Genomic DNA, 24,479 nt, shown 5'->3' with positions numbered 1-24,479 from the left:
GCTACGGCTCCGAAGGCGGTGCTGCGGCCTGGCCCGGGTGGAGGGCGTTCTCCAGCTGTCGCAAGGGGCGAGAAGCGGAATGAGCCGCTTGGGCCCGTGTCTGAGCCCGCGGCCCCTCCTGCGCGGGCCCTGGGCGGCGCCGCGGGGGTTGCGTCGCGTCTCGGTGGCGGCCGGCCTGTGCCGGGGCCCGGCGGGCTCCAGTACCGCTTCGGTTGCCGGCATGGAGGAGGTGCTGAGCCGCTCCGTACCGCCGCTGCCGCCCTACGAGACCAAGGAGAAGGCGCCGCCGCCGGCGGAGGTGCGCAGCGCGGAGTTCGTGCGGTACTACCGCGCCCTGGAGGCCGGGCCGCCCAGGGCCGAGCTCCTCACCCGTTTGGCCCGCGACTTCGGCGTGGACCACGGCCGGGTGGCGGAGTTCAGCGCCAAGGTGCTGCAGGCCCGGGAGCAGCAGCGGGAGCTGGGAGCCCTCCTGCAGGCCGAGGACCGGCTCCGCTACTACCTCAGCCCCCAGTACCGGGGTCTGTTCCAGCACCTGGGCCGTCTCGAGGGCGGGCTGCGCTTCCTGGTGGAGCTGAGGGGCGACCTGGTGGAGGGGCTGGCGACCAAGGCTGTGGACGGGCCTCATGTGAAGGTGAGGGCTGGGCTGGGGATGGGTGGCACTGAAAGGGAGTCGGGGGGATGCCGGAGGGGATGGGGTTTGGGGCTTCATGCTCATGGTGCTATTCGTGTGCCTTTGCCTTGGGCTGAAGAGCGTCCCGTGAACCTGATTCACCGTTGGGGTCTCGTCATGGTGTGGCATGCGCGAAGCCCCTTCCCACAGGCGATGGCAGCAGGGGGAGATGGCTTTGCTGACAGAGCGCAGGAAGGGAGCCGCCCGTCGTGTGAAGCAATGGACTCTCCAAAGCGAAGTGGCAGCAGGAGGCTGGGCTGCGGGCTGCGAAGGGCTGGCGTTAGGGCAGTGGATGGAGTGCCACACTGACGTAGCATGACATAATGCAGCTGATGTTGGGGCTGCCAGGCTGCATCAGGAGCTCACTGCAGGAGTAATGTGTAGTGGCATGACTCTTGAGTCCGATACAGGGCCACAAGTGACATGGCAGCCATGTCGTGCTAATGGTGAAGAAAGGAGTTGTTATGACTTAACTCAGTTGTGTGTAGAAAATAGGTGAGATGGAACATCCCCAGTGGTTACATGGCGCAGCGAGGTGATGTGGGTATGGAGGAAGGAATGATACAGCAAATGACAGTGGCAGGAGGTGACAGGACTTCCCAGAAGGCAGTGAAGAAACACAGGAAGTTGGTCAGATGCACTGACCATAACTTGTTTGTCGATATTCAGATCCAAATTAAGTTTGACAAGAAGAGGATGTTGTTGATGTCAGTGCTGTTATCCACCGTCATTGCATAACTGAAGTAGCAACAGCATTGGTAAGATTCCACATCCAGTTGGATCATCTTAAGTAAAAACAGACTGAATTTGCAAAATTAGCAGGATAGAAGTGTGTCAAACAGCTGAATGTACATATGTCAAATAATACAATATGTTCAGAAACATACTAAACCCATTTGAGAGCAGGAAAATACTGTGCGTAAAACTAAAGCTTCAGTAAAAGGGCTGTTATAAGCATTCTGGTATGTTGTCTCAAAATACTTTTTTAAATGTTTGGGTGCATCACATGACTGGGCTTAGTTCTGCATATCTGTTCTTGTAGTCTTTTTTGCATTTGTTGATCAGTTTTATTTTTCAAATGTGATATATTCTAAAAATGAGAGTTGGTGATAAATACCACATAAGGCAGGAAATATTAAGCTGTAACTGGTTTGCATTGTTTTTTGTTTGTGACTATATTGATTGTAAGAATTTACACTGGATACTGTTTCTTTTCAGTTCGGAGTTTCATTTAGGTAATTCTCATCTGTTTTCCACAGCAACCAAGACCTAGAACTGCGTGCTATTCCAGTATTCTTGCTAGTGTGTCTGGGAAGGGTGTTATGTCTTGCTTCTGAAATAAGCACCTTGCTCGGCCTGTAAAATCTATTTGTTTCTATTGCATGTAGAGCTCCAGAATAACTGTGAGCACCCAAAGGAGCACCCAACCTACAGAAAATCTTGACAGTCACTGCAATGGAGCTGATTACCAGCTGGTGCAAGTGGTTTGTGCTGAAGTGGTGTGAGGGCACGTGTACTTAATTTGATACCTTAAGCTGTAGGTGTGGGATACTGTATTACCTGTTCTGAGGCTAAATGTCAAGAACAGAAAACTATACGGCAGGATATTCAGACTATAGATTAGGGGAGCGGTGGTGGTGATGTTAAAGTTTTTTTTCCTTTTATTAAAGAATTTGAGTCTTGAATAGAGAACTGTTCTCGAGATACAGCATATATTTGGGGATCTTGTAGTGGACAATTTCAGAATGGTTCTTTGCTGGTTTCCCTAACTGTAGGAAAGAGACAAAAAAGGTATAGAAAAGCTCTGGAACTTGGAATGAATGTTAACGTGTCAGGATTCACTACTACATGTGATGAATTCTTGTCTGCTGGAATTTCTTAAGGTGTTACTTTAAAACAAGAAGATGTAAATTACCTGCTGATTGTTTCTCCATTGGTTTCACTGTTCCTGAATCGTTAACAAAATAGATGATATGCTGCAAACTGGTGCAGTATTGTCTTTAGTTACTCCCAAGTATACAAATCTTCATAATGCCCTCAGTCATCTTTCATAACTCACCTCTTAAGTTGAATTGATGTTTAAAGTAAATGAAGAAATGTGTATGTCTAACTTATTCTGATTTTATGTGTTGCATGTGCTTAGCTGCGCTGCACTCCAAAATGCATCTCGTTATTAGACATATGAAAGATTCTGAGTACTGAAGTCACTGAACTGTCTTAGCAGTGTCCATTAAATCAGAAGTCATAGTGCCCTAGCTGTCAGGATCCAATGTAAGGCAAATTGGGTTGAAAAAGCTGACTTACAAGAAATTGAGAGGAATGTTGACTACCTTACTGGAAGAATTCCATAGATCTTGAACATAAACCCTGAACAATGCATTGGAAATACTTAAAATGACGGATAGTGCAAAGAGAAGGAACATGCTGCAAATACGGTTTAGTTTATATTTTAGTTAGTTATTAGAAAGCAGAATTGTCACCTAGAGCAAGACAGAAAAATTACAGGTATCTTCAGTGACAAGTTGTTATGACATAGTAAATATCTTTCTGTGGATGTGGAAAAAGTGATAAATACTCTTGACACAAGTTTCTTGATAACCAGATCGCAAAAATTTAATGGTAAACAATATTTTTGAAGCTATACACCCTTTTTTCCAACAAGTCCACCAAAACACGTACAGGACACATGGGGAAGAGAAACTTTTCTTCATAATCTGTCCAGAGGTTGGTTTTTGTTTTTTATAAAATATATGACTCAAATATTACTGCTGTAAGCCTCATGGATAATGTTAAGATGACCGTTCCAGAAAAACAGTACTGGCACATAATACGTTGTTTGAAAAGTTAAATTACAGTAAAGCTGGGCCTAATTCTTTTTCATGATGCTGTCTGAATTTTTTTTTCTCTCTCATGTTCTAGTCATGTGTTCTGTTACTTCCACTGAAGGACACACACCTTTTCCAGTGTCTTTATAAAGGAGTTGATTTTCTGTTGAGCCCTTGCAATGCACAAAGTGAAATTTGCTGAAAATGTGTTTCCTGACTGTAGTTCTTCCTCTTACTGCTCAGAACCCTCTCATCTGCAGTACTTCTTTTTCTGTGCCAGCATTTTCCTCTTGAGATATTTTAGATTTTGCTTGCTTACTCAGTTCAGCATTTGAAATATGGACTCTGTTGAAAAATTCACAACACTATCATTTCAGGTAGCAAATCATTCAACTATTGCTTTTAAAATATTCTTCATCTTTCCGTATGATTTAGAACAAGTCAGTGGAAGGTTCAAGTTGCTGGCAAAAGATAATGAAAAAGATAGCAGTTTTGTCAAATTGATTTATAAATAAACCTGCCTCCATAATTAAGCAGTAGTTGGAGTGTATCTGTGATCTTGTTGTTCTTGTATTAGTCAACTAGAAAAAAAAGAAATACCATGATTGTTTTGGGTACTTTTCCCCTCATAGCAGCCACTTCTAAACATAGCAGAGACCTAAAGTTGGACTTTTCTGTGAGTTATTTTTTTTTCTTAAAGCTTCCTCACAGGTTTGGACACTGACCTTCGTATAATCAGGGAAAATGGGTTTAGATTTTAGCAGAGGAATTGGTAGAACAGGCTTTAAGGGAGAATATTTTGTGTGTAGGCTTTACGTGGCTTTTTGGGGAGGGGATATATTTGTGGTGATAGATGTCTTACCTACATACATTCACAGAAGGTTGTATTTATTTCACCCAGTTGTACTGCCTTGAAAGAACTATGTTCTCATTGGTGAGGATTCATCAATGAATTAGTGTATTTGCTCACTTGCGTGAAACAGTGGCTATATGGAGAGTCTAAATATTGAAACAGTTTGCTTTAAAGATCTAAGAAGCCCTTAACTAGAGAAACAACTGAAAGTTAAAAGTTTTTCTGTGAAAAAAGCATTTGGTATTTATCTATCGAAAGTCCTGTATAGCCATTTCATTATTGTAGATTTGATTAAATTCTAAAGGCAAATGTGCAACAAGAATTTTATAACTTCTGTGGATTTTTATCTGCACCAACAAGGAAATGTGGAGATAAAATTAAATGGATCTTCTTGATGCTGGAGGAGAATTACAGAATGCATTATATAGCCTACTGGGATTTTATTTTTGCCCAAACTGTCTAAAATATTTCTTAGACAGTCCTTAGTTTTTATTTTGTGTTTTGAAAGACCTATTAAAAGAAGGTTTACCCACTGCTGTGTTGTAAATATTTTATATTTTTCTATGTCTTCAAAACATACCAACAAAGAAGCAGCTTAGACTGTTAGATATTGGTTGATAAAGCATTTCTATTTTGTGGTTGTTCAATTATGACAGTAAAATAACATATACAGGTGATTAAGTCACTTGAAAATGCATGTGCATGCTTTACTCGTCTAAATGAGCAAAAATGGGGGGGGAAGGGAAATAAAAATTATTCTTTTTTTAAGAATAAGACATCGAACAACATAAAACACAAGAGCCAGGGAAGTTTTCAACACTACCATTACCACTGCAGTAATTACTGTTAGCAATAAAAAAGCAGAAAACCAGTCCTTCTTTATTTATGTCACACTATTGAATCTCATTTTGTTGATTGGGTATATTTTTCAGTATCTCACCAAGGGTATTCTGTATCTATATTTTGAAACAAATTTGCAAAAAACCCAATGACACTTTTAAACATGTGGCAAACTTCAAACATTCCAAAGCCATGGACTCTTGTGAGGCTGGCAGAATACTTCTGTTGTAGCCCTGTCAGATGCCGAACCAGCAACTAACAATAACTGAGCTGTCAGTTTGATACACATGGAGTGTTAGTTACTGTTGTTTCATATTATGTTTATCTGTAATAATCTGCGTATGAATTTTCATTGTAAGGGGTATTTTGGTTTTTTTTTAGTCGTTTGAGAGTCAAATAGAAATAGTTCTTTCATCAGAGAGGCAGGGTTTTTAGTAAAAAAAAAAAAAATTAAGTTTTTCAGAAGAGGTTTCCCATTTGTTGCCCAATAAATAGGGACCTGATGTGAGGATCAAAAAGCCTGTAATTTGCTGTCTTGTAACAAGAATGGAAAAAAAAAATCACAATTTATATACTTGGCTAATAGAAATGGAAGTATAGCTGGTAATTATAAATATTAATCTGAGTATGTCTTGTTGCTTAGATTTAAAATTGGGATGATGAATAATAAATGTGTGTTTTTTCTTTTTAGTCAAATGTTGGAGATGTAATTTTGGACTAGAAAGGCCTCTGAAACGAAAATAAGAATTTACTTACCAGTAAATTTACAAAATAAGAGAACCTAACTAGATTGTTATTGTTGGAGTTAAGCCTTTCAGAAACTTAGTGTAAACTATGATATTAAACACAACTCAGAATTTTGCTCAAATTACTTGAATTGAATACAGTTTTGGATGGTGTAAAGAGTTTTATGTCTTTCTGTACTAAGAATTTTTGTCAACGTACGCAGTTGCAGTTGGACTAGATGATCATTGTAGGTTCGGTCCAACAAGGCGTGCTGCCCTGTTACTGTATAAAGCATTATTATTTACAACTGACAGATTAGTTGACTTGAGTTGTAATTCCCCATAAACAATATTCCTGTCCTCCAAAACTACTACCAAAAGGACATATGATTCAATTTTCTTTAGTTAGAATTGCATAGCTTTTATACAGCTGTATCTTGGATCTAAAGTAGCTCTATATAATGCATTCTGCATCTTGAAAAGTAGACTTCAGTTCAGTTGGGCATCGTTATGTCCCATCGGATGGAGTGTGCTTGCTAAACCTGTAGTTGCTTCAGAGAAGTAAAATGCATCTGATTCCTATGTTTTCCACTTTTACCAGGATACATGTAGTAAAACTGGCTTTCTCCCAAGTCACTCATTGCCATGTAAGCCATGTTACTGCCAGTAGATGCAGAGCAGTGTGTTCAAAATAATGACTAGCAGAGTGCAGCCATCAGCAGTTTTCTCTCCTAGCTGCTAGACTGCAGCTGGAAATGGTGTTCCAAAAAGCAGGTGAATGACAAGAGAGCCATGGGAATCTGTTAGTTTGACCCCAGATCTGACAACTCTAGCTTATTTTTCTGATTTACAGTGTGCCCATACAAAAAGAAAACAAAACAAACAATCCTGAAATACCTGGAGACTTTCACTACACCAAGGGATATTTGACCAAAATGATTTATGGTTATTTTGTAAGAACTTCAGATCTGTGCAGAAACAAGGATTCACAAGGGAAGTACCTTAAAGCCAGAGTAAACTAAACAATCAGAATATACTTGTTTAGGACACTTATATCCCTACAGTTTGAGAGGAAAAATGTATTAAAAAAAGAAGAAAAATCTGTGTATGACAGAGTACTTGAACTAAAATTCAGCTTTCCCAATGAGGCTGATGCTGATGGAAGTTGCAGGCCAGTACTTGCTCAGTTGTACTGCCCAGGAGTTGCAATTCCTGTATGATTTGGCTGTGCCAGAAAGAGCCCTTTTTTGTAGATGCTGTTATGCCCACAATTCTGGGCTCTTTTTGGTACAGCTTGTTTTACCTGCTGCTTTCTCTACAATCCACTAGCCCAGAAGCATCAGCGAAAAGTTTTGCCAGTATCGATTACAGCTACTCTAAAGGCAGTTGAGTGATGTATTTGTTGTCAGTGTGTCAAGTGTTGAAGGGCCCTTAGCCAACAGTAATTATGCATTTTTCACAGTAATGTCATATTATAGAAATAGTCTGCTCTTTTGAGGTAGTAAGGCAGCACAGGTTTAACAGATGTGTCTGGTAAACCCCCCAAATTGTCAGGCTTACTATAAATGTGCAATAGATCCATATATTAGGCAGGGGAAGGTATACTGCATATGCTCCTCTTAACTACCCTAGTTGCGAAGTTTTGACATAGCTTATCTGGTCCTTTTTAATGACATCTATTATGTTACTTCCCCCCAGCCCCTGGTGACTGTTGTGTGGGATAGTGTTATCTTGAGACAGCGAAGGTAGGAACGTTTTAATCAAAGCATCAGTGAAAAATTGGAAAGAATGTCCGTTCCTAGGGTGGATTTGGTTGAGTGTGATCCTTCCTTCCTCTCGGTTCTTCAGTGGTACCTGTTGCAGATAGTCACATTCGTGTATTTTTTTCAGAGTTTTCTTCTTACGCTGGTGCCATGCATTGTGTGGCTTCCATTGTTTCCCAGTGGACATCGCTTACCCTATAAATGTACTTAAGGTGATTTTTTTTTTAATTGTTTTCATAGTTTCATATTCATTTAATGATATTTTTTTTCTTACTAGCATATGCAGGCTTTGTTCAGTCTTGTAGTACAAGTGCAGGTGGAAATACAATTTGGTAGAAGACTTTCAGCACAGTTTATTTTATAACTGAAAGAGAACTCTATTGAGAAAGACCAACAAAAAAATAATTTACAAATCTTGGGAAAGTTGACCTCATGGAAGAGTTCATGGATATTACCTGTATTTGGAACAATGCGATGGATATTTTCATTATTTGAAATATATGTCAATTTGTGCTTAAATAAGGAAGCTCTTCTTTTCTTATATATTGGAGGGTGCTACTGAAAAAATATAGAAATATAGCATAAAATTTTCATGCGTGACATAATTTTCTATGCAGGTGAATGGCTGTTTTCTTCTAGATCATTTGTATAGTGTACATTTCTGCATAAACAAAGATAGATGCCAAACAAAAGCCTATGTATTTCACTAACACAACTTAGTAAGTATAGAAGGAGTAGGTAGGAAAGAGGGAAACTGAATGAAAATTTGACTGCACTTCAGGTATGGAAAAGAGCCAGGATTTGTTAGGAATATACCTTGCAAACTGCATGACTGTGGCCATTACTATCAATTTTACTCTAAGAGTTTTTATGGAAGGAGTTAATTTAATTCTAAGTTCAGGTGTATTGGTGTATCTGATTGAAGTATCTGATCAGGATCAGTATCGGAAAATTAGTAGGGAATACAAAATTCATTATTATGATTAATGCTTCTGGAAGTATTTGATATTACAGTTGACTTTAATTCTGTATCATACTGTTCCAAATCTGTTGTGATTTTTGAGTTCTGTAGTCTTAGGCTGCTGCTTTTGTTTTTCTTGCTCAAAAATTTCATACTTACAGAGAAGAAAAATTCTGTAAAGCCTATGGTTTTATCTGCATCCTTTTGAAAGATACTAATTTTCTAATTTATCATCCTGAGTGGGCACGTGCAGCTCCTGTGCTGAGTTGTACAATCCATGCTGAAGTTCAAACTGAAGCATTTTTGTAGTTTACTGGTGCCTAAATGTGTCTGTATGTGTGCCAGTCACCTCCAGTAGATTTGTTATGTGCCTTGGAGATCAGTCAAAAGTAGAAAGTTCCATGTGTTAATCGTGGTGCAGAATGTGCAGGAGTAAATAGCTTTTCTGTATCTTTCTCATAAAGAGCAATGGAAAAGATGTTTAGTAAAGTAGAAATGACTAATAAAATATGGTAAGGAACTGGAAAGTTTTAATTTGGTGAGTTGCTTTCTTGGATTAATAAGCTAGTGCTAATAATCTTCCTAAGGCATGAACTGCTGAATACTCAGAAGAGATTCAGATGTAAAAAATTGAAAGTGAAAATCAAGTCCTTATTTTCATCAAATTTCCCATCTTTTTTTTTTTTTATGGTGTTTAAATCTGAGCACTTGTGCAACTACAGACTGCTCAAATACTTCTACTTATTGTCTGCTTTTCATTTTCATTGTTTTGCATTATCTTCCATTTCCCTGTCTGCAGTTTATTATAGACAGTGTCTTTAAACGTTTTCATTGTTTTAGTCCTGTGTGAGGAAAGCTGAACTATTACGTGGTTAATCTTCTCAAACAGATGCATTAGTTTCCTTGAACTTCCTAGTGTTGTAGTTTGAAATAATCAAGGTTATTTTTACTCACATTTGTATATTCTACCTAGCTTATTTAGCAGATAAGTCCATCATTCTTCTGTTTGCAGGAAATGAATGGAGTTCTAAAGAACATGCTTTCAGAGTGGTTCTCGACAGGATTCCTAAACTTGGAACGGGTCACTTGGCAATCACCTTGTGAAGTACTCCAGAAAATTAGTGAGTAAGTGCTAAAATTTGCTAATGCTCGTTGATAAGGATGTGATGAAATGCTTGTGACTGTACAGGTCCACTATTTTCAAGATACTACGTTTCAGTACTGAACCATAGGCAAAGTAAATTAAGGAATTAACACACTAAAAAGCACACTTTAAAAACTGAATTAAGTAAACGGTAGAGGGGACCATTTGTCCCATGATTTGATCATTTAGCTCATATACTGCACTTGTAGACTGCTGCGTTTTCTCCCAGACTTCTCAGTTACTCTTCCCATGTTCCCAGAGGTGCTGCTGTTACTTTTCCTACAAACCCAGATTCTTGCAGCACTGCCTTTTCGCACTCCCTTTCCACCTAGAGGTGCTGCTGCTGCTTCCATCACCACTGCCACATTCTTCTCCCCTCAGTCTACACCAGCAGTGTTGGTGGAGAATTAATATTTAAGTGTGATGCAGCATGCAGTGCCCAACACTCAAGAGAATTTTACTTTTAATGTAGTGAGGCTCCCCTTCCTGGCTGGAACTGGTGAGATGCACAGAATCACAGAATGGTTTAGGTTGGAAGGGAGCTTAAAGACCATCTAGTTCCAACCCCCCTGCCATGGGCAGGGACACTTCCCACTAGACCAGGTTGCTCAAAGCCCCATCCAACCTGGCCTTAAACACCTCCAGGGATGGGGCATCTACAGCTTCTCTGGGCAGCCTGTGCCAATGTCTCACCACCTTCAGAGTAAAGAATTACTTCCTAATAGCTAATCTAAATCTACCCTCTTTCAGTTTAAAACCTTTCCCCCTCATCCTATTGCTACTCTCCCTGATCAAGAGTCCCTCCCCAGCTTTCCTGTAGGCCTCCTTTATGTACTGGAAGGGGCTATAAGGTCTCCCCGGAGCCTTCTCTTCTCCAGGCTGAACAACCCCAACTCTCAGCCTGTCATCACAGGAGAGGTGCTCCAGCCCCCTGGTCATCTTCATGGCCCTTCTCTGGCCCTGCTCCAGCAGGTCCTTGTCCTTCTTATGTTCGGGGCCACAGAGCTGGATGCAGTACTCCAGGTGGGGTCTCTCAAAAGCAGAGTAGAGGGGGAGAATCGCCTCCCTCGACCTGCTGGCCACACTTCATGCAGCCCGAGATGCTGTTGGCTTTCTAGGCTGCGAGCGCACATTGCTGGGTCATGTTGAGCTTGTATCACTTATAATCTGTATGTAAAGAGAGCACCTTGTTTTTTATAAACATTCCTTAAAATCTCCAACATTTATTTCTGAATTTCTGTCAAATAGTTATAATTGTAGTAATGAAGTTGAAGGTGACTGAATCAAAGTTTTGTATGGCATTTTGTCATATAAAAAGCCTGAAGAAAAGAGATCTTACACAAGCTAAATTTTCAAAATAAAAATAATTAGTAATATTTTACTTAATCTTTAAGGTATTTTGGCATATACATTAGACTTTCAATATGTAATAGAGAAAAGAATATTTTGAATGACTGGTTGAAGACAGGGCTGTGGGATTGCTAACAGACTACTTTGTAGCTTCGGAAAACTAATTCCTTAGAGGTCTGTCCAGGGTCGTTCAATGACTTAGTCATATCAATCGGATATCCTATACTGAACAGAAGGTGTGAGGAAATCTCAGATACATAATAAGCATATCCCAAAGAATATTAGAGAGAGTGGGTATGCAATACACCTTAACAATCTACTTTGTCATGGTTTGATGATTAATTTTACTTTTCTCACAGCCAGATTCTCCCTTTTTGGTTGGAGACTTTTGTCACTGACATCAATGGGAAAAGTACTGAGCTTGTAGGGTTGGCAGCTGGCCTCTATTTTTAAATGAAAAAAATATATAATTTTACTTTTATTTTATTTTCTCATTGAGTTCTGAAGCTGTGCATCCTGTTAGAAACTGGGTTGATATGAAGCGTCGAGTTGGGTCATATAGAAGATGCTACTTTTTTTCTCACTGTGCAATCCCAGGAGAACCATTGATAGTCTTGCATGTTGCACTAACCAGTGATATCTCCAGCAGCATCCAGGTACAGTCACTGATGCATTTAGTACACAGCAAGTGGTCAGATTGTAATGTATTTCTTTTAATATCTGTAATTCAGTACAATTTGGGAATATTTGTTTTTGTTTCCTTTGTTTAAGAGATGAGAGAATTGGCACTTAAAAATTAAGGGGTATTCTATATATCATCTGTATTATGTAAGCTGAAATTACAGGGTTTTGCTTAAGTGCAAGAAGAATAAGAAATTATAAGAAATAGATAAGAAAAGATAGCAAATGAGATTAAACCTTCAAAGCCGTTATGATTACTTCTGAAAATTTTAAACCACGTTGCAATTATTTCCTACACTTGCTAATGGATAAGCAGCTCTTCTTTCTACATTTTGATTAGATATTTGTTGTTTCTCACAGAGGGTAATGAATAAAACAGGGGGGGAAAGTGTTAATACATTTGAAAATTAGAAAGAAAGCCCCCCTCCCCCATAATGTTTATAATAACTACTGCTAGCTTTTTTTTTTTTTAATTCTTTTTTTCCCAGGCCATAGTGAAAGAAGCACCACCTTTAGAAACAGAAGATACAGATAAAATTACAACAGCAATTTTCTACTCAATCAGTTTGACTCAGCAGGGACTGCAAGGTGTGGAACTTGGGACTTACCTTATCAAGCGGGTTGTAAAAGAGCTGCAGGTAAGTGTGGCAGAGTGTACTTAAGATGCTGTTTGGCCATTGTGCACCCCTTACATTGGTGTTTTAGTTTCTATTTGGTGTCATTGCTCAAGGCAAGGAGCTGCTAGGTTTTCCCCTACACCCCTTTTCCTTCCCTGACCAGATCAGCCTTTGAAGATGGATAAAGCACTGGAAGGACATTTTCTGCTACTGTTTAATGTCTGCCAGATGTAGATACTTTTACGTAGTTGATGTGTACTGTGTGAATTACTTGTGTTTGCCTCATCATGTGCATAGGTTGCCTAAAAGTCAGATTTGTATATTTCTATTGAAGGTAGCTTTAATATAGCTGTATTTTGTAATGTAGTCTAGTATTATATGATTCACTACTGTCTCTCAGTTGAGTGGGTGGAGCCTTACAGGCTTCCTTACAGGACCCCAATCAACCTCATTTTTCAAAATCTTACAGCTGCTCCAGTAACAAAAGTATTTCCTGTACATTAATTAATTCGTTTTCTTGTTTGTTATATTGAGTTGCCACCAGTTATGTATGCAGGTTGCATACTTGCCTTGCATATACATATTTAAAAAAAAAAAAAAAAAAAGGAGAGAGATTGCTTTGCCCAGGCATTTCTTGCAATATAGTAAAGAAGATGTCTTTGACATTTGAAAGTCACAGGAATCAGTTACTTTATGCAGTCAGTTCTATGAATTTGTGTAGTATCATTGGATGCTGTGAGATTATTGTTATTAGTTTTAGGACTTCTTGTAGAACCTTCTTCAAAGCAACTGGAGAAAGGAATGAAAATGCATTAATTTATATACAGGGTGGTGTGAAAGAGACAGTCACATTTCTGTGTTAAGTACATTATTTAATAGTCTTGACTACTTCAATTATTAACAAAGCTACCAATTAAAACTAATGATCTCTACTTTTGTTTATGTTCACTGTTCCAACATCTGGATTAGTAATGATATCTGGAAAATTGTCTGTGATTAAGAACTTCACTTCTACTTACAAAAATAACTTAAAATTGGGTGCACTGAATTTCTACTACTACAAAATGATTGATTAGTCAACTGCTGAATCATAGCTGGCTGCTGTGAAGTTTTTTATTTTATTTTATTTTTAATGGATATTTTGGCTGAATTTTGTTGCTTCTTGCTTTTAGAATGGCTTTTAGATTAATTGTCTAAAGTGCAGTAGTGCAGGTATAATTAGGCCATGCCATCTGTCTGATCTTGACTGAGGGGAAATCGGAATAAATTCATGCAGTTGCCTGCTTTCACATCTGAAAAATAATTTCTGAATAATTGATTTGCAATGTATTTGTCCATCACTAATTGCTTACAACACGAGAAAAGTTATGAGTGAGTTATAAAGGAAAGTAGACATACCATACTCAGATAATCTATGTGCAAGTTCTAAAATTTCATGTGTCTAACAGAAGAATGTGTTCCTTATTTATTCTTATGACAAAGTTTCTACGTTTCAGTGCTGTAAAATTCAGCCCTTCTTCAGTGTTCATCAAACGCACGATGAATAGGAAACACTTTGGCTGAGATACCTTTAAATACATTCTAATCATAAAATTATCGCCTCAAGCTTAAATAACTTACTTAATATTGAAGCTAAGTAAGTGCTTTCCATACAATGCCAGAGATGCAGGTTTTCCTCCCTACTTAAATTTCATACACTGGTCTTTAAGATGTTACGAAAAATGTGGTGTTATTAGTAAGGTTTTATATGGCAAATTGGACATGCACTTAGTTGACTATGAAATTGTAGCAAAACTTGAACTGCCTATTTATATTTCTTCTATATCTTATATATTAAAGGTACAACAACCTCCATGCCTCTACACCATTCCTTTTCTTGATGATAAACCTTGTTGGGGTACCACTGTAGGGCTAAAAAAGATAAGAAGGGGTGTTTCTCCCTGATGGATGTTGTTCTCTAATAGTTTTTCTTCCACTCTTTGATGTTTTTAGTATTTTTTTCTTTTCTTCCCACTTTCTTCCCACTCCTTCATGCTTGCTTCTTCTTCATTCCAAAGTATTATTCTTGAATTTGTTGTCTTAAATTCTGCAAGAACCATCTGCCATTACATGTTTTACATCTGTGAAGTGACCTTAAATCATCACACTGTCGTTATCAGAATTATTTGATGCACTTCTATAATGCCTACTCGTTCAGCTTTTGTTGTAAATGTTGTGACTCCCGTTTCAGTGGACTTCACCTTTCAGTGGAGAGAAGCCCTGTGTATTTCAGCTTCAAAATACTTACACTGTGAAATTTCTACAAAGTTCATATTGTTCAGGTCACAGGCAGGGTATACGATAAGTAATACTCTTGGCAGCCTATTTTACCTGTCTCCTAAAATTCTGGAAGTCCTATATAAGTGCATTAATTGCACGCATATGTTCTCTTTCTCTCTGGTCAGCTGTAAGCGTAGGACTTTCCAAGGTTGTCTGTGTTCAGGTTGGACATAATTCTTTGGAGCAGCATTAGAGGCACTTTAAAAGGGACAAGTGGTATAGCAGTTGTGCTGAGTTGACTTGGTGACAACAGCTGAAACAATATAGCCTCAGCAAAAAAATCTTGGGTCAAAAATTACATCTCATTAAGCAAGCTTCCGTCAGCCTTTGTAAAAATAGATAGTTGAGGTCTCTGATAGGAAGAGGTTTTTTTATATAACCTTTGCATGGTTTTGCAATAAACAAATCTTTATTTAAAGTGCTGCTAAATCACCAAGTGTTTCAGGTTACGTAAGTCGAGATTCTCTTTAACTTAACTGATAATAAAATGTTTTCGGAAGAGGAGGCCATTTGAAGGTGCTGAGGATTTTCTTTTTCATTGTATTTGAATCATTGATGATTAATACATTTTCATAACTTGCCATTCATTTGAGTTAACTTTTGTGGACATCTGTTTGATTTGCAGAATGTTACTTGATTCATATTTTCCCAAGGCACTGCAAACTCTTAAACCTTTTTTTATCCTCTAGTAAAAATCCTTTATCTGACTTTGCCTTAACTTAACCTGCTCTGACACTTCTACTTGTAAAGTGCCATTGTAACCTCAAAACTGACTTCTCAGCTGTCATTCTTCATAAGGAAAACTCCAAATTGGACCTGTCATGAATGTATATCGTTAGATAAGAAAAAGACATGCACTAAGTTAGAAATATGCTAATAACCACTCTTTTTTTTTTTTTCTCCCCACTATTGATGCCTTTATTTGGCAAGATTTTTAAAAACTGTACTGAAACATTGATCTAGCAGGTACCTACACTATAATGTATATAAATTCAGTTAGTAGCAGATTCCTTAAAATCTTATTAATGGATAATTAAGATAGAGCTTAATTTTTTAAAAATCTTCTTGATAATTTGTCTGAACTGGTCACATACACTGCTAAACATGAACACGGGTAGGGTAGCACTTCTCACCTTCAAAGAATGTCAAGTACAGATTTCCTTGTGAGAGTATTTCTTGCAAATGGGTTTTTATTAGGACCGTTAGGAAAACTGCAGCAGTGGAAGCTCTGGTGAAGATTACAACCCTCCATGTTAAGCACTGTTAGTTTGAGGCACTGCATAGAAGTTAATGGCTCCTGCTTTTGAGTCTTTCACCAATTTAAGCAGATGGAGGATGTATGAAGTTGAGTCAAAGAAATGGGTCCTCCGTTTCATCTCTTTATATGTGCACAGTTAGCAGTTTGAATCCTTAATGTCTACCTAGACATTATGATTTGGCATTTACCACAGGTATTGTAATAGGGTTGGGTAAAGGGGAGGGATGTAATGGAGATCAGAATAGGACCTTAGGGACATAGCTTGTGTTGCATACAAAGGGCATCCTGGGAGAAAGTATGCTGCTCTAAATAGGAGATTTTTCTTTTTTTGGTGATTGCTTGACGAAAGTTTGCTAGATGAATAATATAGAAGGGTTTTGTAAACAGGCTTCTATTGTTACCTGAGCATCTCCTGTTTGGATTATTTTGGATAAGCAGTGTGATGAATTCATTAGTCCACTGATACCACTTTGGTCCTAGTTCTCCCTGTACAAATCTGAGAATAGGCTACCTATGCATTCTGTGTAGTCTCTTGGTTATGTTATTGTATATAAAGCAGGGAGCAGACAGCAGAAATAATCTCTTGTATTTCTTAAATTTAAGCTTGTGTTGTTCCCAGAAACGAATTGGATTTTGAAACAATGTCAGACAACTAGTAAGAATACAAACAAACCCCAAATTGGGTGCTGGAAAACAAGCAGGCAGATGCATTTCTGGCAAGCTGATAGGTGCTGGTGAATGCATAGACAGATTTCACATTAGACAGACATTTAATTCAGAATGTGTTTATAGCCACCGTAAATGGTCTGGAGCTCTGCAGAAGGTACATCATAGCAATTCAGTCTGCAGATGACAGACACGGATAACTGTTGTGAAGCCTTTGAGAAAACTGCTTAGAATTTTATAGCCTGTGGCATTTGGGGGAGCAAACTGATAGCTACTGTGTGACTCAATAGAATACTTAACAATTGGTGGCAGATTTTAACTTTCTGCTTGGACTGTTGATAATTGCTACCTTAATTTGATCTAGGTGACCTGGGGAGATCGTAATTTCCAAAACAGGCTTTGCTTTCATTGATGAAAAATGTGACCTTGGACTGCAGCTTTCAGAGTGCAAGACAGTTTCAGATGAGATATGGATAATAGAGAAATCTGTGCTTTTCTGCAATGAAAAAAAGCCAAACTTAAAAGACAACCAAAACCGGAAATCTACCCCAGAACAAAATGAGCAGCTGTTTCTTAATGGCATGTGGGTTTCTGACAAGAAAATAAACATTAATGGATCTCCACCAATAGCCTTAGAAACTAACACATCAATTTAGCAACAACATAAATGTGCACACTTTGCTGCATCTATTTATTTTTCCACAAGAAAAGGCCGCCTCAGATAAGCTCCTGAACTCAAACATTTATCAGATACGGAGTAGTCTGTACTGTAGCTTCAAAATGGGGTGACTTTCCCATGTCTTATCTGTCCTAAGAAGTAAAAAATATGCACAATTTTCCATTTTGTATTTATTAGTAAAGTAGGAGCTACTAACTTCCTGATAAATATTTTGGGTTGGGTTACTCCTGAAAGTGACATAAACAAAGAGCAGTCAACATCATGAGGAAACAAAATGTCAGTTTCTTAATTAGGAACTTTGCAGTCTTTGTTATTAATACACAAATATGGGAAGAAATCGTTCATTCTCACTTCTGTCATTGCGGACAGTGCATCGTTACTCTTGGCTCCGTGAGCTGTGAGTTGAGATGGGAATTGTTACCCAATGGAAGCAATGGGTGTGGTTCAGCTCCTGTGTGAAAAGCTGTTAGTTCAGTTCTGTAGCAAAACAGTATTTTCAAACATTGTGCTTTCTTAGCAGAGATGGTGCAGAAGACTTCCAGACTGGACTTTGTGGTCCAATCAGTTTTTCCTTTTACCTGAAAGAAAAGTTTCTGCTTCTCAAATTTCAACGTTACCTTCTTTCTTCCTCTCTCAGGTTTTAACCCCAAACATCTGTGAAGAATTAATGAAAAAGACCTAAGCAATATATTCTCAAAGGCACTGTCTTTTATAGGATGAGTAGTACAGTTAGGAAAAAAAGGAAAACCTTTAAGGAATATAATCCCATTTTAGAGTCAAAAAGAAACACATCCTGTATTCCTTGAATCCCTATCTAGAGGAAAATATCTTCCAACAACCTTTTTCTATTTTTTTTTTTTTTTCCCCTTTCCTTTTCACCCTCACTGCACAATAGTGCCATCTGTACTCCCTCTAGCAGCACATCTAGGATTTCCCATTGATACATCATTAATTTGAAAACTTTTAACAATTTATCCCTCTCTTGTGTTCTCTGTGTTATGGACTAAAGATGATCCTGAAAGCACAACGGGGAATGAAGACATAGAAGAAGGAAACCCCATTTTGAAATCCAGTGTGTTTTGGTGGCAGCTTGCAACTGCTTAAGGATGCTGACATGAAAAGGGTGCTTCTCATTGTAGATTACAGGTTTGTGTTTCTGTACTGTAAGGTTCATTTGCAGGTCTATCACATCCTAGGCAGTTGCTGAGTTGTTATCCATCATTATTGTGTGGACAGGCGGAAGGGTACTGGATCACTGAATCTTCAGAAGAGAGTTGTGGCCCTCCCTTCTGGGCAGAAACTCATCTAGCTGCAGCAAGAACTGACATGCAAAAAGTCAAATTACTTGACAGCAGGTTGTCTCAGCAGCTAAGCTATGGCTGGTTACAGTGGAGTCACCACTGGTCAGCTTTCAGTGTGCTGGTGGAGAAATGAAGGTAGCAAGTGATGCTTCTGATTACCATTATGACAAAACTGAAAGCTATCAGCTGCTTCTCCAGGAAAAAACATCTTGATGTTACTTTTCCAGTAGCCTTTAAAAATTCACTTCTGTGTTATCTTTCTCCCTTCTCCTTCGGGAGATCTGTGGTTTTGTGCTAGTAGTGTTGTCTTTGGTGAGAGCTAGTGTTCAGTCAGGAAAAGTGTAGCTGACAAGGGAGCATCTGAGCATAGCTCTCCTCTACCATACTCATTAAGGTCCTGCTGCTTTAAGGAAAAGTGTTTTCTAAATGTGATGGTTAGGTATACTCCTTGATTCAGAAACCCTACAGGGAGGTGGATGAAAGGTGATCGAAGGAAGATCTAGTGGGTGCGTTTGATTCTGTGTTCAGATTTTGTAAGTTATTTTGAATTGATTTGTGGATAAATAATCTTTATATCCGTGGGGAAGTATTCAGTTTGGGGTTGACAAGCGAAAGATTTTTGAAGCGTATGGAGTTGCTTTGTTCTGTTTTCATTCTTGCCCTTTTTCTGCTCCCAAATATATATATTTTTAATTTACTGTGGTCGTTGCTCTCTTTTTCAAAAGCAGAGGGGAAACTTTTCTAAAATGGCTGAACTGTCTACTACAAGAAGCATTCTTTTAATTAAAACATTTTCTATATCCATGCCTCTTGTAGCCATGGCCTGCAGTTAGAGCACAACTCTATTAAACTATTTTATTTTATAAATGCTGTATTCTCTAAAATTGTACAAAGAGGTGCTAAGATATCAGCAGAAATTGCCTTCGACAGACATGTCTTTACATCAATTTCCAAATAATACTTTTTCTTTTATGAAATGCATACGTGATGAAACCTAATAGTTGTATTTCACAGATCTTGTTACAGTCTTATGCTTCAGAATTACTCTTCAGAATAAAATATAATATCCTTTAATGGAGACTTGAAAAAGTCACAGGAGATCAACACTTTACTAGTATTGCATTATCTGACCATGGTAGCTATAGCAGTTGAGAATACGACACAGCCAGGATCTCCTGCTCTCTCTGATTACGTAAGTGGTTGTTTTGTTCAGTAAGATATATAAATCAGTGTTTTATGAAATAATTTGCTTTTTGCTTTATTCAGTTCTCTAAGGAGATGAAATGGGGTGTTCCTTTTAACTTGGTCTGCCTTTCTTGTTCCTGTGCGGTCCCAAAAAAAGAATTCTTTGACTTACATATCTGAAGTTCTTTGACTATTACATAGATAAGGGGAGCAAGTGAAGTTATCCAATTTACGCAATTGCAAGTCACAAAAGGGAAGAGGTGGTAGATCTGAGCTGGCTGGTGCATCATAGTGCCAGAAGCCAGCAGAACAGCATCTCCTAAATAGTAAGCTATTTAGGAAGCTTTGTGTGGGAAGGAAGATGATGTAAATAACCAGCTGAATATTATTCTGGTTATCAAAATTATTAGAAATGGTGCTTGGCTCCAGTCTGTAGCGGAGGTGTATGCCAGGCCTGCGTTCCCTCGCTTCTGTATCCACATGAAACAGAATGCAGATGGCAGTGTTGTGTGGAGCACAGCGGTACCTGAGGATGCCACAGCGCAGATGCAGTAAAACCAACCTAGCAGCATGCATTCCATTAACATTTGCTAGTGTAAGGTAGCATGTGAGCGATGATCACTTTTTAATGGTTATCTCGGTAATACTCGAACATACTCGAATACGAACAATGCATTTTTTAGTCATTTAAAGACAATTTTCTGTTGACATTAAGATGCTTCTGTAATGTTGACAAATGTCTTGGTTCTTACCACTTCTTCCTATATGAACAGTAATTAAAACAGCACTGTGGTTGTTTCAGTTCAGCTCTGTCTTCCCTCTGTTCCCTGTCCCCCCTACTCCTTCAGCAGCGTTCACTGATGTAATTTTTGTGAATTCCAGGTGACAGCCTTCTCTATTCTTCATGTTGGTGTGCACCAGAAGTAACACACAGTTTTCCTTATGTATGTTTTGCTTTAGGTGATTACATAGCTAACAGTTTGCACTCAGAAAAGTAGAAGTTTTATTTTTTTAAGTATTAAACTGTGATTTATTTTTTTTACTGGACGTATATATTTCTTATCTTGCTATTTTATCAATGCACTTTATAGTTTGGCAATAGCATGAAAAGTAGCTGGCCTATATAGAGAACCTCCTTCAGAAATTTTAGGAAACACTTCTTTTGATTAAAATCTCTGGGGAGATCTTATTGCGGAGATCTTATTTCGGCCTTCCAGTACCTAAAGGGGGCCTACAGGAGAGCTGGGGAAGGACTTTTCCCTAGGGCACGTAGTGATAGGATGAGAGGGAATGGCTCTAAACTGGAAGAGGGGAGGTTCAGATTGAACATTAGGAAGAAGTTTTTCACTTTAAGGGTGGTAAGGCACTGGAACAGGTTGCCCAGAGAGGTTGTTGAGGCCCCATCCCTGGAGGTGTTGAAGGCCAGGCTGGATGTGGCCTTGGGCAACCTGGTCTAGTGGGAGGTGTCCCTGCCTATGGCAGGGGGGTTGGAACTCGATGATCTTCAAGGTCCTTTCTAACCTAAACCATTCTATGATTCTATGAAAATCTAGAAATCGTACCTCTCTTGATTTTACAACAGACTGAAATAATAAACTGGCCTTGATTTAAAAGTAGTTACATATGAAAAATAAGGTATTTAAAAGGTTTTGAAAACTTGTATGTTTATTTTTAAAAAAATCATATTCCTCTGATTAACTTCTTTATGGCATGCACTTGTATTTGTTTATTTCTGCCTATTAAAATGATATACCAGAATGTAGTGTTGGTAAGTACTACATAAGTACTTTTATATAGATTGTGTGTGGACTATAATTCAGTCAGTGTTAAAATTTTCTTTGTTCTCCAGATGCTTTCTAGTCACTAACCTATTACTGGCAGGGTGATTTTTTTGTTGTTGTTGTTTTTCTTTTTTTGTCTATGTTTATCAGTTAATTCTCAGAAGCTTAATTCTCAGAAGCGAATGTCTTTGCTTGACATCGAGTGAAGGGTATCAACTGTTCTTTCACTCTAACTTCTCATTGTCAATTATGGCAAAACTCATGAATTTTTTTTTTCTCTCCTTTTGTCTGCAGAAAGAACTTCCTCAGATAAAAGCTTTTTCTACTCTTTCACCTATCCCGGGATTCACAAAATGGCTTGTTGGTCTCCTCTCCTCACAAACTAAAGAACTGGAAAGAAATGAACTTTTTACAGAATCAGAATGGCAAGAAATAGCTGAGATCACGGGAGACTCTACTACTGAAACACTAAAGAAACTCTTAAATAACAATGAGTGGATGAGATCAGAAAAATTAGTTAAAGTGCTCCATTCACCATTTATGAGACTCTGTGCCTGGTATTTGTATGGAGAGAAACATCGTGGCTATGCTCTTAATCCAGTAGCAAATTTTCATCTTCAGAATGGCTCTGTGATGTGGCGGATAAACTGGATGGCAGACACAAGCCCTCGGGGCATTGCTGCTTCGTGTGGCATGATGGTAAACTACCGGTATTTCTTAGAGGATACAGCCAGTAATAGTGCAGCATACCTGGGGACTAAACAAATTAAAGCCTCAGAGCAGGTTCTTTCATTGGTGTCTCAGTTCCAGCAAAATAGCAAGCTTTAATTAAATATTAGGAAAACAAAGAACAAGTATTCCTCACCTATAAAGAGCTGTAATATTTTGCAGCGTCTGTATTTAAATGAGGATGTCCATTATAAAACAGATTTACTCAGCAGGCTGCCATTAGCTAGATTATCAGTTGTTGTGCTTACATTGCCATGTATTCAAAACCTGATTTGCTGTGATTGAGTCACTGTAAGTTCTAGACAACTGTTAGGTGCAAGTAGGTTGGAGGTATATATTAAAGGGTCAGTAAAATTCTCTCATTCCCTTATAACTCAGTGGTAACTTGAACAGAAAATACTTGAGCCGTACCATTATTCTGTTGATAATAAACGTGTCTTTGAAAGGAGCTGCACTTATTTGTCATAATACTACTATAGATAGTTCAGTACCAAAGTACTTGGAAAGAAGTACTGAGTGAAAGTAAACTTTCCATCAAATATATTAGCAAAACAGTAATCTACAATTTTACTTGAATAATATTTGTCTTTTTCTCCCTCAAAAACTCTAATGTAAAACCTCTTAGTATTTTTATTTTTCAAACCCACTAAAAATCTCACTGAATCCTTGCTTTGCTGGAGCATGGAAAAGCCCTGCATTAATACTGTTGAAAAGTCAGAATCTCTCAGTGCAGCAGGTATGTAGTATTATATTTGCACTTTTGTCTGCTAAAATACAATCAGCAACAAGGAGGTGTTCAAATAGGAGAGGGGAATAAGAGTGTCTGATACTTCAGTTGAGAAGTTTCCAAATATGTATATTATACTTTTGCATTGGTAATTTTTTAAGTTGATAAAGAGCTTTTTTAATAAAAATGTAAGTGTGACCTGTAAACCAATAAAATGAACTTTCTCAATAAATCATGTCTTGTGTATTTCAGCACGTACCTTCCTTCACGTAACAACCCTCCTTCATAACAGTATCACCACAGCAGAAGGACCATCTTAACAGAACTTCATGCTGCTTTGTAATTTCTGATTTATTCTGTGTCTGATTTATTCAGTCCTGTTTTCAAGAAAAGAATTATATGGAGGAATTGAAAGTGATAGAGTTCCTGCTCGTGTATGAAAACAGAAGTGAAGAAAGCTGTAAGTGTCAAATGAGCCTTTCTCCTAGAAGGAAATTGTATAATCAGATACACTTTTTTAGTATTGATTATTAGAAAAAAATCCCATCCTCCAAGCTGCTAACCTGTTATGGGAATCTATTATACATATCTTCAAAGCAGAGAAATCCTTGTCTTAACTTCTCCTCATGGTACATTTTGCAACAGTGATAGTCAAAGGAGAGAGTACGTTCACTAACTGTTATTCCCCTGAGAGCGAAGACATTTTTATACAGTAGCTGATTATCAGTGGCAGTGATTCCACATTAGCAGGGGCAGCTCTCCTGTTCCATGTTGCCTTCGTTATGTTTTTAAGAATAGTTCCAGAAAAGTCAACAGCTTTCTTATACATCAACAGGTTAAAGTTAGTTTCTTGATTTTGATCAGATATGATTTTTTAAAAAATCCTGTTTTCCCCTTGCAAGCAAGATGTGTCCAGCAATTTTTCAGTTCCCAAAATCACTAAAGAAAAATTGAGTTCCCCTTGAACTGTGGTGGTGGCATTCTGATGTGCATATCAGGGGCAATATGGTATAAGCCAAAATATAAGATGGGTTTATTTTTTTATTTCACCTTCTTTGAAGAGCTTGCTGAATTTTCACTAGGGAACACTGTAGAAGTAGAAAGTATAATCGAATAATCTTCAGATTTCTTTATTTATTCTCAGTTGAGGAGCTAAGGACTAAGAATTAGGCACTCAAAGCATTGGAAACTTTTAGTGAGAGACTTTGAACAGGCAACTCCATCCTAGCCAACCTGAGGAAGTAACTTCAGAGTGATTCTCAATTTTTGCTTTTGGATCAGTAGTTACAGTAAGTATTCTGCACAACCACATGTATGAATAGTCTATATAGTACTTGATATGGAAGGTTTTAAAATTAAAGTCTGGTTCACCCTTGAGACGTGCTGAAAATTGACCACAGGTATT

General features: G+C 38.3%; 1 protein-coding gene across 1 annotated transcript; it reads left to right on the top strand.

Annotated features, from left to right (window-relative positions):
- Nucleotides 1-64: 64 nt before the first annotated feature.
- Nucleotides 65-23,320, top strand: MLYCD (malonyl-CoA decarboxylase). The gene is made up of 5 exons (XM_082489347.1): nucleotides 65-631; nucleotides 9,650-9,762; nucleotides 11,631-11,787; nucleotides 12,301-12,450; nucleotides 21,913-23,320. Exons 1-5 carry the CDS (start codon nucleotides 80-82, stop codon nucleotides 22,444-22,446), a joined length of 1,506 nt encoding a protein of 501 aa, XP_082345473.1. The 5' UTR covers nucleotides 65-79; the 3' UTR covers nucleotides 22,447-23,320.
- Nucleotides 23,321-24,479: the final 1,159 nt, after the last annotated feature.

The sequence above is a fragment of the Vanellus vanellus genome (genome assembly GCF_965231255.1).
Source record: "Vanellus vanellus genome assembly, chromosome: 12".
In the NCBI taxonomy this organism is placed as follows: domain Eukaryota; kingdom Metazoa; phylum Chordata; class Aves; order Charadriiformes; family Charadriidae; genus Vanellus; species Vanellus vanellus.
This window is presented reverse-complemented; position numbering and strand designations above follow the sequence as displayed.